Source organism: Diaphorina citri, unplaced genomic scaffold (assembly GCF_000475195.1).
Source record: "Diaphorina citri unplaced genomic scaffold, Diaci psyllid genome assembly version 1.1 scaffold942, whole genome shotgun sequence".
In the NCBI taxonomy this organism is placed as follows: Eukaryota; Metazoa; Arthropoda; class Insecta; order Hemiptera; family Psyllidae; genus Diaphorina; species Diaphorina citri.
In genome coordinates, this window is record NW_007378373.1 from 818 (window position 1) to 11,896 (window position 11,079).

The window sequence follows — 11,079 nt, forward strand, 5'->3', positions numbered from 1 at the left end:
ATTTGGACCGATTGCAATACTTTCATTACAGTATAGCCGCTAAACTGTAGTAATAGAAAGTAAAAAACCTTTGATGACACCTAGGTATAGTTTTTCCTACCTATAATTTTTCATTGTTTGATGTGATCAAAGTTACCCTTAGCCTGATTTACTTTTTCAGTGTGTGCCAGGCTATGGTGTATGAACTTTGGTCATTGATTCTCTACTTGAAAGCCAGTATTATTTAGAAAGTATTATTTATAAATGTTTTAAGACTATAGAGATTCCGATTTCTCTTTTTCTGATAGACTACAGAAGTTCCGATTTTTATGTTGCTCCTAGAATTTTATGGAAATAAATTGAGCTCTCATTTTAACCCCCTCCTGTGTTCTAACTCATTGATTAACCCTTTCCGGTCCACCAGGTCCTATTCGTGACCATCAACACGGACGAGGAAGACCACCAGAAGATCCTCGAGTTTTTCGGCATGTCCAAGGACGAGGTCCCCTCCCTGCGACTCATCCGTCTGGAAGAGGACATGGCCAAATATAAGCCTGCCACTCCTGAAATTAACGTGGATACTGTGAGATCCTTTGTGACTGAATTCTTGGCTGGAAACTTGAAGGTAAGTGAAACAGAAACATCCATCTCAGTAGCACAGTAAGTTCTAAAAATATATATATATATTCATCTGGAAGAGGACATGGCCAAATATAAGTCCGCCTCACCTGAAATTAACGTGGACACTGTCAGATCCTTTGTGACTGAATTCTTGGCTGGAAACTTGAAGGTAAGTGAAACATCCATCTCAGTAGCACAGTAAGTTCTAAATATATATATATATTCATCTGGAAGAGGACATGGCCAAATATAAGCCCGCCTCTCCTGAAATCTCCGTGGACACTGTGAGATCCTTTGTCACCGAATTCTTAGCTGGAAACCTCAAGGTAAGTGGAACACCTATCGCAATAGCATAGTAAGTTCAAAAAAAATCTATATATTCATCTGGAAGAGGACATGGCCAAATATAAGCCTGCCTCTCCTGAAATTAACGTGGATACTGTGAGATCCTTTGTGACTGAATTCCTGGCTGGAAACCTGAAAGTAAGTAATAGTAATAACTGTGATTATTTTTATTATTTTTTTTTTAAATATTTCACATAAAAAGCTGAAGTCAGAACAGTTTGGCGAGGCAAAAAGTCTTCCAGGTTTCAAATGGCCCTGGTAGTAAGTAACACAAGAAAAAGAACATAACAGTAAAACATAAATATTAACTTCGGCTGAAGTGACAGCACATACCACTAGTCCATCATCAAACCCGTCCGGAGCCAACAGAAGCATGGGCGGAGGATAAGGGTTTTTGGGCCCAATCGGTCTTATAGGTACCTTTTCTAAGTGATTCAGTGACTTTTAGCTCTTGCCAAAACGAGATTATTATTTTTTTATTATTATTTTTTTTTTTTTTTTTTTTGTAGTCATAACAATACCTGATTTACTTTTTCAGTGTGTGCCAGGCTATGGTAATTGATTCTTTACTTGAAGCCAGTATTATTTATAAATGTACGTGTTAAGGTTATAGAGATTCCGATTTCTCTTTTTCCGATAAGACTACAGAAGTTCCGATTTTTATGTTGCTCCTAGAATTTCCATAAAATTCTAGGAGCGTAAATAAATTGAGCTCTCATTTTAACCCCCTCCTGTGTTCTAACTTATTGATTAACCCTTTCCGGTCCACCAGGTCCTATTCGTGACCATCAACACGGACGAGGAAGACCACCAGAAGATCCTCGAGTTTTTCGGCATGTCCAAGGACGAGGTCCCCTCCCTGCGACTCATCCGTCTGGAAGAGGACATGGCCAAATATAAGCCTGCCACTCCTGAAATCTCCGTGGACACTGTCAGATCCTTTGTCACCGAATTCCTGGCTGGAAACTTGAAGGTAAGGAGACCATCGGTAAATGAAGAGTAAAACCCCTGTCATTAAAAGTAAGTTAGCACCCTTTTTTTTCAAGAGGTTTGACAGAGGGAACTGTAACTGCTATGGTCTTATTGTCCCGAAATCGAAGAGAGAAGGAAGACAGGATAGGGTTCCGAGGACGAACATTATCCCATCTTTGCCGATGATCTGTTTCATTATTTGAATTTCCTCTCTGCTTTCAGCAACACCTCCTGTCTCAACCTCTGCCCGAAGACTGGGACAAGAACGCCGTCAAAGTTCTGGTCGCTTCCAACTTCGATGAAATCGCTTTCGACAAGAGCAAACATGTCCTGGTTGAATTCTACGCCCCCTGGTGTGGACATTGCAAACAACTAGCTCCCATCTATGACAAGGTAGGTATACTACATATTAACTTCACTTTGTTCGGTCAAATGTAATATTATTAATTGGAAAAAAATAATATGGTAATATTAATGTAGTAGTAATATAAATCGATAAGAGCAAACATGTTCTGGTTGAATTCTACGCCCCCTGGTGTGGACATTGCAAACAACTAGCCCCCATCTATGACAAGGTAGGTATACTACATATTAACTTCACTTTGTTCGGTCAAATGTAATATTATTAATTGGAAAAAAATAATATGGTAATATTAATGTAGTAGTAATAAAATTCGATATGAGCAAACATAATCTGGTTGAATATGACAAGGTAAGTGATTATTATTAACCATAGATTATTATTAACCATAGATTATTATTAACCCCCGCTGAGACCATCACTGTCCCGAAAGCGAAGAGCAAAGTAGGACAGGATATTAGAAAGTCAGCCATTCCTTCAGTACTATTTTGTTTCTCTCAATACAACAAAAGAAAACAAGGAAGAAATTAAATTTACAAAATACCTATCTAGCAACACGAGTTCCTGAAAAGTACTAACTACTTATGAAGGAACAAAATGATTACTTGATGAGATTATTTTATAGAAAACAATAAACATTTTTATTACTATTTGTCTCGAATATTGTTCTAATCCTTCATTATGGTCCTCAGCTGGATGAGGTTAATGTGAGTAGGCAGATAATGTGTCGCCGACTTGAGGGTAAACCCCGTCTCCAATAACGTAAGAACCTTGGCAAATTTATGATACGGTGACGTTGGTGAACTTTTTTAAGGAGCATTCCCTCTTTTTTAAGCATTTTCTAATCCTCTTTTGTGCAAAGCATTTTCTAATCCTCTTTTTTGCAAAGTATTTTCTAATCCTCTTTTTAAGTATTTTCTTTTTCTAATCCTCATTTTTACATTATGTATTACTATTTTTTAGCATTTTCTAATCCGTTTTATTTTCTCATTCTCAGCTGGGTGAGAAGTTCGCGGACCGGGACGACATCACCATCGCCAAGATCGACGCCACGGTGAACGAGCTGGAGCACACGAAAATCACCAGCTTCCCCACGCTCAAGCTGTACGCTAAGGACGATAATCGCGTGATCGACTACAACGGAGAGCGGGTCCTGGAGGCGCTCAGCAACTTTGTCGAGAGCGGCGGCAAGGAGGGCGGTCTGCCCAGTGGCGCTCAGGTGAGTGGCGGCATTTATTATTATTATTATTTATTTATTAACAAAGGTACTTTGATTTATTAATCACATTACAGAACTTTTATAACAAAGATAGGAAGGAAAAGTAGCTGTATAGCCTTTTTTACTTAAGTTATATATAAAAATGGATAACTTTACAAAGGATGTCAAAATTAAATTAATTAATTAATTAATAATAGCTGTATAGCCCTTTCAGAATAGTTCTTGTGTTGGCTATACTATTAGTTATGGTATTATTAGATGTGTGAATTGATTTCTTATGAAGTTGAGTGAGGAGTAAAAAAAAAAAAAAAAAAAAAAAAAAAAAAAAAAAAAAAGGAAAAAAAAAGAAAAAAAAGGAAAAATAATAGTCTGGGAGGTAATATCTCCTGTAGATAAATTCCAGATCTGGTAGGGTTACTTGTTTAGCTAAATTCTTCACGTATAAGCGACATGATGGAGATCCTGGCTCATAATTGTTGAAAGCTTTGACGAAACTGCGATCTGGGGGAAAAAATGGAGAGAAAATCGTTAGAAAGATTTAATAGAGGGAACTGTAACTGCTAAGGTTTTATCGTCCCAAAAGCGAAGAGAGAAGGAAGACAGGATAGGAGAAAGCCAGCCGAACATTTTCCATTCAGGATAAAATCCGGCCCGGGTGGGAATCGAACCCGCGGCCTAGAGCTTACAACCTAAGCCACCCTTTCGTCTTTTTCCTTCCATTTCCAGATTAATTATTATTGGAGGTGTTCTATTTTCATCTAGTCTTCTCATATGACCAATACCTTCTTCTTTTTCTTCGCCTTTGTGATTGCTTTGGGCTGACATTTGGTTTTGGCTACAAATTTTACAAGTGGATGCCCTTCGCACTCAACCTTTGCAAAATTTTAGCAAGGGAAATTCAGGCTGGTATACTCCCTGTTTAAAGTTCCCCAGCCAGACTAAGCTGGTCTACTCCCTGTTTAACGTCCCCCAGTCAGAAGGATTTAGAGAGATTTAATAGAGGGAACTGTAAGTGCTAAGGTTTTATCGTCCCGAAAGCGAAGAGAGAAGAAAGACAGGATAGGAGAAAGCCAGCCGAACATTTTCCATTCAGAATAAAATCCGCCCCGTGTGGGAATCGAACCCGCGGCCTAGAGCTTACAACCCAAGCCACCCTTTCGTCTTTCTCCTTCCATTTCCAGATTAATTATTATTGGAGGTATTCTATTTTCATCTAGTCTTCTCATATGACCAATACCTTCTTCTTTTTCTTCGCCTTTGTGATTGCTTTGGTTTTGGCTACAAATTTTACGAGTGAATGCCCTTCTCACTCAGCCTTTGCTATATCTTTAGCAAGGGAAATTCAGGCTGGTCTACTCCCTGTTTAAAGTTCCCCAGTTAGTCTAAGCTGGTCTACTCCCTGTTTAACGTCCCCCAGTCAGAAGGAAATTAATCTACTTCCTTACCTCTTTCGCCAAGTCTATTGGAGTCCAACTGCTCCTTAGTTATCACACGTTTCACTTTTTCACTGTCTTCCCCTTCCTTCACCTCAGCTTGACTAGGAATATCGCTCGAAACCCTGCCTTGTCTTGAACCATCCTTGTTAGCTTCAATAGATGAAATCCTGCCTTGCCTTGGACCGTCCTTGTTAGCTTCAATAGAACGTCCTAAAAGATTTATTGGGCCTTCTTTGTCACCTTCAGTTGAACGTTCCGAGGGATTTTCTGGACTTTTGTTTGCTTCAATTGAACGAATTGGTTGATCAGACTGGCCAGACTAAGCTGGTCCACTCCCTGTTTAACGTCCCCCAGCCAGACAGTCAGAAGGAAAATAAACTACTTCCTTACCTCTTTCGCCAAGTCTATTGGAGTCCAACTGCTCCTTAGTTATCACACGTTTCACTTCTTGACTGTCTTCCCCTTCCTTCACCTCAGCTTGACTAGGAATATCGCTCGAAACCCTGCCTTGTCTTAAACCATCCTTGTTAGCTTCAATAGAACCTCCTAAAAGATTTATTAGGCCTTCTTTGTCACCTTCAGTTGAACGTTCCGAGGGATTTTCTGGACTTTTGTTTGCTTCAATTGAACGAATTGGTTGATCAGACTGGGTGGTTATAGAATTAAAACCATGGATCTCTTCTATTGGTTGATCAGACTGGTTAGTTATACCACCAAAACTGTGGATCTCCTCTACTGGTGTATCAGAATGGGTAGTTATAGAAGACAGATCAGCGCTGACATGCACAGCGATGTGTTTCTTTCGCTGAGAGGCTGGTGTGGACGTGGCTGTATCAAATACCTGGTGAAACAGATAGATTCGTATAAGCTTGATTAGTCTGCGTGGGGTCGGGAAAGCCAGGTTTGACAGAGGGAACTGTAACTGCTATGGTCTTATCGTCCCGAAATCGAAGAGAGAAGGAAGACAGGATAGGAGAACCAGCCGTTCCGAGAACGAACATTATCCCATCAGGATAAAATCCGCCCCGGGCGGGAATCGAACCCGCGTCTAGCGCGAGCCGTTCCGAGAACGAACATTATCCCATGAGGATAAAATCCGCCCCGGGCGGGAATCGAACTCGCGGCCTAGCGCTTACAGGATAAAATCCGCCCCGGGCGGGAATCGAACCCGCGGCCTAGCGCTTATAACCCGTTCCGAGAACGAACATTATCCCATCAGGATAAAATCCGCCCCGGGCGGGAATCGAACCCGCGGCCTAGGTGTTCCGAGAACGAACATTATCCCATCAGGATAAAATCCGCCCCGGGCGGGAATCGAACCCGCGGCCTAGCGCTTCCATCGAGAACGAACATTATCCCATCAGGATAAAATCCGCCCCGGGCGGGAATCGAACCCGCGGCCTAGCGCTTACAAGGTAGAAGTCTTATCGTCCCGAAATCGAAGAGAGAAGGAAGACAGGATAGGAGGAAAGCCAGCCGTTCCGAGAACGAACATTATCCCCGCCCCGGGCGGGAATCGAACCCGCGGCCTAGCGCTTACAAGGCAGACGCACTACCAACTAAGCTAACTAGGCTGGCAAAGAGAGAAGGAAGACAGGATAGGAGAAAGCCAGCCGTTCCGAGAACAAACATTATCCCATCAGGATAAAATCCGCCCGGGCGGGAATCGAAACTCACCTCATCTTGTTTACTAGCATCACTTCTCCTCGACTGACCTCCGGCCTGCATGGGTTTAATGAACTTCGGCCGCTTTATCCTGGCCACCCCCCTCCTCTCCAAGGCCCGTTTTAAATTCAAGATGGCCGCCACATTATCGGGCCGATTTTCAGGCCGATCCGATTCGGTATCGGAAATGTCGATTTCCGATTCAACTTCGTCCTCGGTATCGCTTTGGTCAACTTGCATCGGGACTTGGTCGAGGTCCGGCCGATCTGGGGGGTGTTCGGTGTTTTTGGTGCCTGGAAAAAGACACATTTATTTAAACTGCTAGGATGAGACTGAAAAGTCCCTTTACTCCCACAGTCTAAATAAGGTCTTAGGTAATACAAAAATGGATCCATTTTAAACGCCAGTTTATTTAGCTTGGAGGGCAGTGCGTCTGACTTGTAATAGGTACTTGTATGTGATGGGTCGCGGGTTCGATTCCCGCCCGGAGCGGATTTCATCCTAAATAGATAAGGTTCGTTCTCGGAACGGCTGGCCTCCTCATATCCTGTCTTCGTTCTCTCTTCAGGGGCGAAAAGACCTTAGTACTTACAGGTCCCTCTATCAAACCTCTAAAAAAATAATAATAATAAAAAGTTACCCAAATCCTTGCATCAACTTACCTAGATCTGTGGAAATCTCTATCTCATCCAAATCTTGATACAACTGAGTCTCACTCCATGATTTCTGGTGTAGAAATAGCTGATTGATTTTGTCCAGTCGCTTATATTCTCTGTTGAATGGGCAGGGGAGATTCATTTTGTTCATCAAATGCAAAACCTGGCAAAGGAAAAGAAAGTTATTAATTGTATTGTTATTATTATTTTAAGAAGACTGATAGAGGGAACTGTGACAACAGAAGTCTTATCGTCCCGAAATGGAAGAGAGAAGGGCAGGATAGAAGAAAGCCAGCCGATCAGAGAACAAACCTCATCTGTTAAGGATAATGTCTGCCCCGAGCGGGAATCGAACCCGCGATCTAGTCTCTACAAGGGAGACGCGCTACCTACCAAGCTAAAAAAGCTAAAAAAAAAATAAATAAATAAATACTTTTGCAGCACGCGATCACCCAGATGGTCGCCCATCCATATACCAACCACGCGCAACGTTGCTCAACTTCAGTGCTCACCTGTGTATAGAATCTCTTAATCTCTTATGTTCATACAGTGCGGATATAATATTGAGCAGAACATGTAGGGTAGGGTGGGTGTATTTATATTTCATATTATCATGTGGGGTAAGTGTGCTCACCTGTGTACAGAATCTCTTATGTTCACACAGTGCGGATATAATATTAAGCAGTACATGTAGGGTAGGGTGGGGGTATTTATATTTCATATCATGTGGGGTAAGTGTGCTCACCTGTGTATAGAATCTCCTATGTTCACACAGTGCGGATATAATATTAAGCAGTACATGTAGGGTAGGGTGGGGGTATTTATATTTCATATCATGTGGGGTAAGTGTGCTCACCTGTGTATAGAATCTCACGTCCCCCAGCCAGACTAAGCTGGTCTTCTCCCTGTTTAACGTCCCCCAGCCAGACTAAGCTGGTCTTCTCCCTGTTTAACGTCCCCCAGCCAGACTAAGCTGGGCTACTCCCTGTTTAACCTCCCCCAGCCAGACTAAGCTGGCCTACTCCCTGTTTAACGTCCTCCAGCCAGACTAAGCTGGTCTACTCCCTGTTTAACGTCCCCCAGCCAGACTATCAAACCTCTCTTATGATGATGGTTATTCTTTTAGTTTCAGGAGTCTGCCCGAAGCCCAGTGTGCCATCAGTCGAATACATCAGATGGAAGTGATGGGATACAGATTGAGTGCCGAGCTGTCTAACAAAACCTTGTGAGTATTAGCAGTTTTAATACACCGTAGACTTGAGCTTAAAACAGCCGGCTTTTAAGGGGCCTGTCTCTTCTTCTTCTTCTTCTTCTTCTTCTTCTTCTCCTCCTTCTTCTCCTCCTTCTTCTTCTTCTTCTTCTTCTTCACCTTTTCTCGTGTTCAGACGCGTCGTCAGCCTCTCAATCAGCCCTAGGGTCATTGCTTTGGTCTGAAAATTGGTTTTGGCCCCAAATTCTTACGAGTGGACGCCCTTCACAATCAACCTTTGCTATTTCTGTAGCAAGGGGAATTTCAGGATGGTATCCTCCGATCCTCCCTGTATAAAGTCCCCCAGCTAGCCTATCCTCAATAGTCAACATAAATGTTTCCTTTAGTTCAGGTATTTTATTACCAAGTTTTATTTTGATTGATTTCACCGTTTCATTTTCCTCAGCCATGACCAAGAACCCCAGGGTAAATGTGACTCATTCCGGGACAAGGAGACCCAATATCTAACCCTCCTCAAACGTCTTCATTTAGACCAAAGCACCCCACCCGGTCTAAAATATAAATACCCCCACCCTACCCTACATGTTCTGCTGAATATTATATCCGCACTGTGTGAACATAAGAGATTCTATACACAGGTGAGCACACTTACCCCACATGATATGAAATATAAATACCCCCACCCTACCCTACATGTACTGCTTAATATTATATCCGCACTGTGTGAACATAGGAGATTCTATACACAGGTGAGCACACTTACCCCACATGATATGAAATATAAATACCCCCACCCTACCCTACATGTACTGCTTAATATTGCCAGGCCTTCATAACATTGCAAACTGTAGACCAAGCCAAACTCGCACTACAAGAAACCAATGGCTATATTCTCAAAGATAAACCCATGGTAGTTCAATATGCTAGGTCCATACAGGCCAAACCAGCTCCATAGAGAAAGGGCAGGCCAGCCTAGTTAGCTTGGATGGTAGCGCATCTGCCTTGTAAGCGCTAGGCCGCGGGTTCGATTTCCGCCCGGGGCGGATTTTATCCTAAACGGATAATTTTCATTCTCGGAACGTCTAGCTTTCTATCCTGTCTTCCTTCTCTCTTCGATTTCGGAACGATAAGACCTCAGTACCTCAGCAGTTACAGGTTACAGTTCCCTGTATCAAAGATCTTTAAAAGAAGGCTTGATGTATGAAATAAAATAAAAACGAAATATCGTTCCGGTTTTTTTAAAAATACTTTTAATTTTATTTTAAAATCATTAGAAAAAAAAATATAAAATAAATTATTAAATCTGATTTCAATCTTCTTCCTCTAAAACTTAAACTTTAAATAAATTTTATTTACTTTACAATTTCTTCTGCTATAATGCCTTGAGATCCAAGACCGCCTGCACTTTGAATTACTTTGAAGCTGAATTGAACAGATTGGTAAAAAATTTGGTATTGACTTATTGAGTACCTGTTAGCTCTAATGGCAGGGCCCAGAAAGTGAGTTTAAACTCCGTTTAATTTTAACTCTCGAATTAAGTAATCTGGCTAAAAACTTAGCAAATCAGATTGCTTAAACCGAGATTAAAACTTAAACGGAGTTTAAACACTCTTTGTGGACCTGGTCCTAAGTTATTAAGTCATGTTCAAAATTGAAAACTAGCAAAACAAGTGACAGAGATCTTAATTAGTGATTGTCGTCTTGGATCTATCAAACAGGAGGGATAAAAGATCGAAATTCCCTCCCTTTAGTAGGCAGATGAGAAATTTTCCCACGTCTGTCCCACCCCTTTTGTTCTGTGGGAAGAAAATGAGTGTCCCTTCTTAAACGTAGTGATGGGAAGTATGGGTTCTTGTGATATTAAAGGGGAAATAAAGAAGAAATCCCCGTTTTCGATCCCCAGTTTTTATCAATTTTATATTATTTTTTGTAACTTTTTTCAAAATAGTTTATTAGGGTGGGGCGGGCTCTGATCTCTTTCTAAAAAAAAAGGTAAAAAAAGTATAAAACAAAATCGTGGTTCGAAACTTTCCTAGCTAAACTTTAATAGTTCTTCATTCCATCGTAAGTATCTCAAGACAAGAGAGTTTTCCTTCAAAAATCGAGAGCAAAAGAAAAAATCGTTTTTACGAACAGGACTAAAAAGCCCCTTTGCCTTACGATTTCTGTGGTCAAATTCTCAACCAATGTTGAGGGCAAAATTTCATGCCTCGGCTGGGATTAAACCCAAGTCCTTCAGATTACCAGGCGAGGGGACCACTACACCACCGAGGCAGGAGGAAAATTGTGCGAGATTGCGGAATACTTATGGACGGGGTAACAATAAGAATTTAAACTCGATTTTCTTTTCTTTTTTTTAACTCTTGGAATTAAACAACCTGATTGGCTGAAATTTTTAAAATCAACCAATAAGTTTTCTCCATCCAAGAGTTAAACCGGATTTATAAAATCTGATTGTGGTCCAGCCCATTAAAAAAAAAAAAACTTTTCAAGCCAGTCTTTTACATTTTTCAAGATCGAAAACCTTCCTAAATCTACAGATTATATAACCTGGGTAACCTGGGGGATGGGGGAATCTAAAAAGAAGTTCTAGCGCCTAAACAATTTATCGTACC

At 41.2% G+C, this 11,079-nt stretch overlaps 3 protein-coding genes across 6 annotated transcripts; 2 read left to right on the forward strand and 1 right to left on the reverse strand.

The window, feature by feature from the left end:
* Positions 1 to 375: 375 nt before the first annotated feature.
* On the forward strand, positions 376 to 3,575 carry LOC103513225 (protein disulfide-isomerase-like). 2 transcript variants are annotated; one of them, XM_026826490.1, is made up of 3 exons: positions 376 to 604; positions 2,140 to 2,310; positions 3,276 to 3,575. In XM_026826490.1, the coding sequence occupies exons 1-3, from the start codon at positions 467 to 469 to the stop codon at positions 3,558 to 3,560; spliced, it is 594 nt and encodes a 197-aa protein (XP_026682291.1). In that variant the 5' UTR covers positions 376 to 466; the 3' UTR covers positions 3,561 to 3,575. The 2 variants fall into 2 exon arrangements, with proteins under 2 accessions (XP_026682291.1, XP_026682290.1); XM_026826489.1 differs by lacking the exon at positions 376 to 604 and adding an exon at positions 1,710 to 1,918.
* Positions 3,576 to 3,861: 286 nt separating this feature from the next.
* LOC113469067 (RNA-binding protein 40-like) lies at positions 3,862 to 7,979 on the reverse strand (the record flags this gene model as incomplete). 3 transcript variants are annotated; one of them, XM_026826487.1, is given in 7 exon segments in its annotated part: positions 3,862 to 3,998; positions 4,943 to 5,059; positions 5,105 to 5,197; positions 5,534 to 5,774; positions 6,611 to 6,891; positions 7,261 to 7,417; positions 7,889 to 7,979. In XM_026826487.1, coding segments are annotated over 7 exon segments (1,113 nt in total), but the record flags the coding sequence as incomplete, so codon positions are not given.
* On the forward strand, positions 7,979 to 9,419 carry LOC103513226. The gene is made up of 4 exons (XM_026826495.1): positions 7,979 to 7,985; positions 8,338 to 8,479; positions 8,910 to 9,102; positions 9,291 to 9,419. Exons 1-4 carry the CDS (start codon positions 7,979 to 7,981, stop codon positions 9,417 to 9,419), a joined length of 471 nt encoding a protein of 156 aa, XP_026682296.1.
* Positions 9,420 to 11,079: the final 1,660 nt, after the last annotated feature.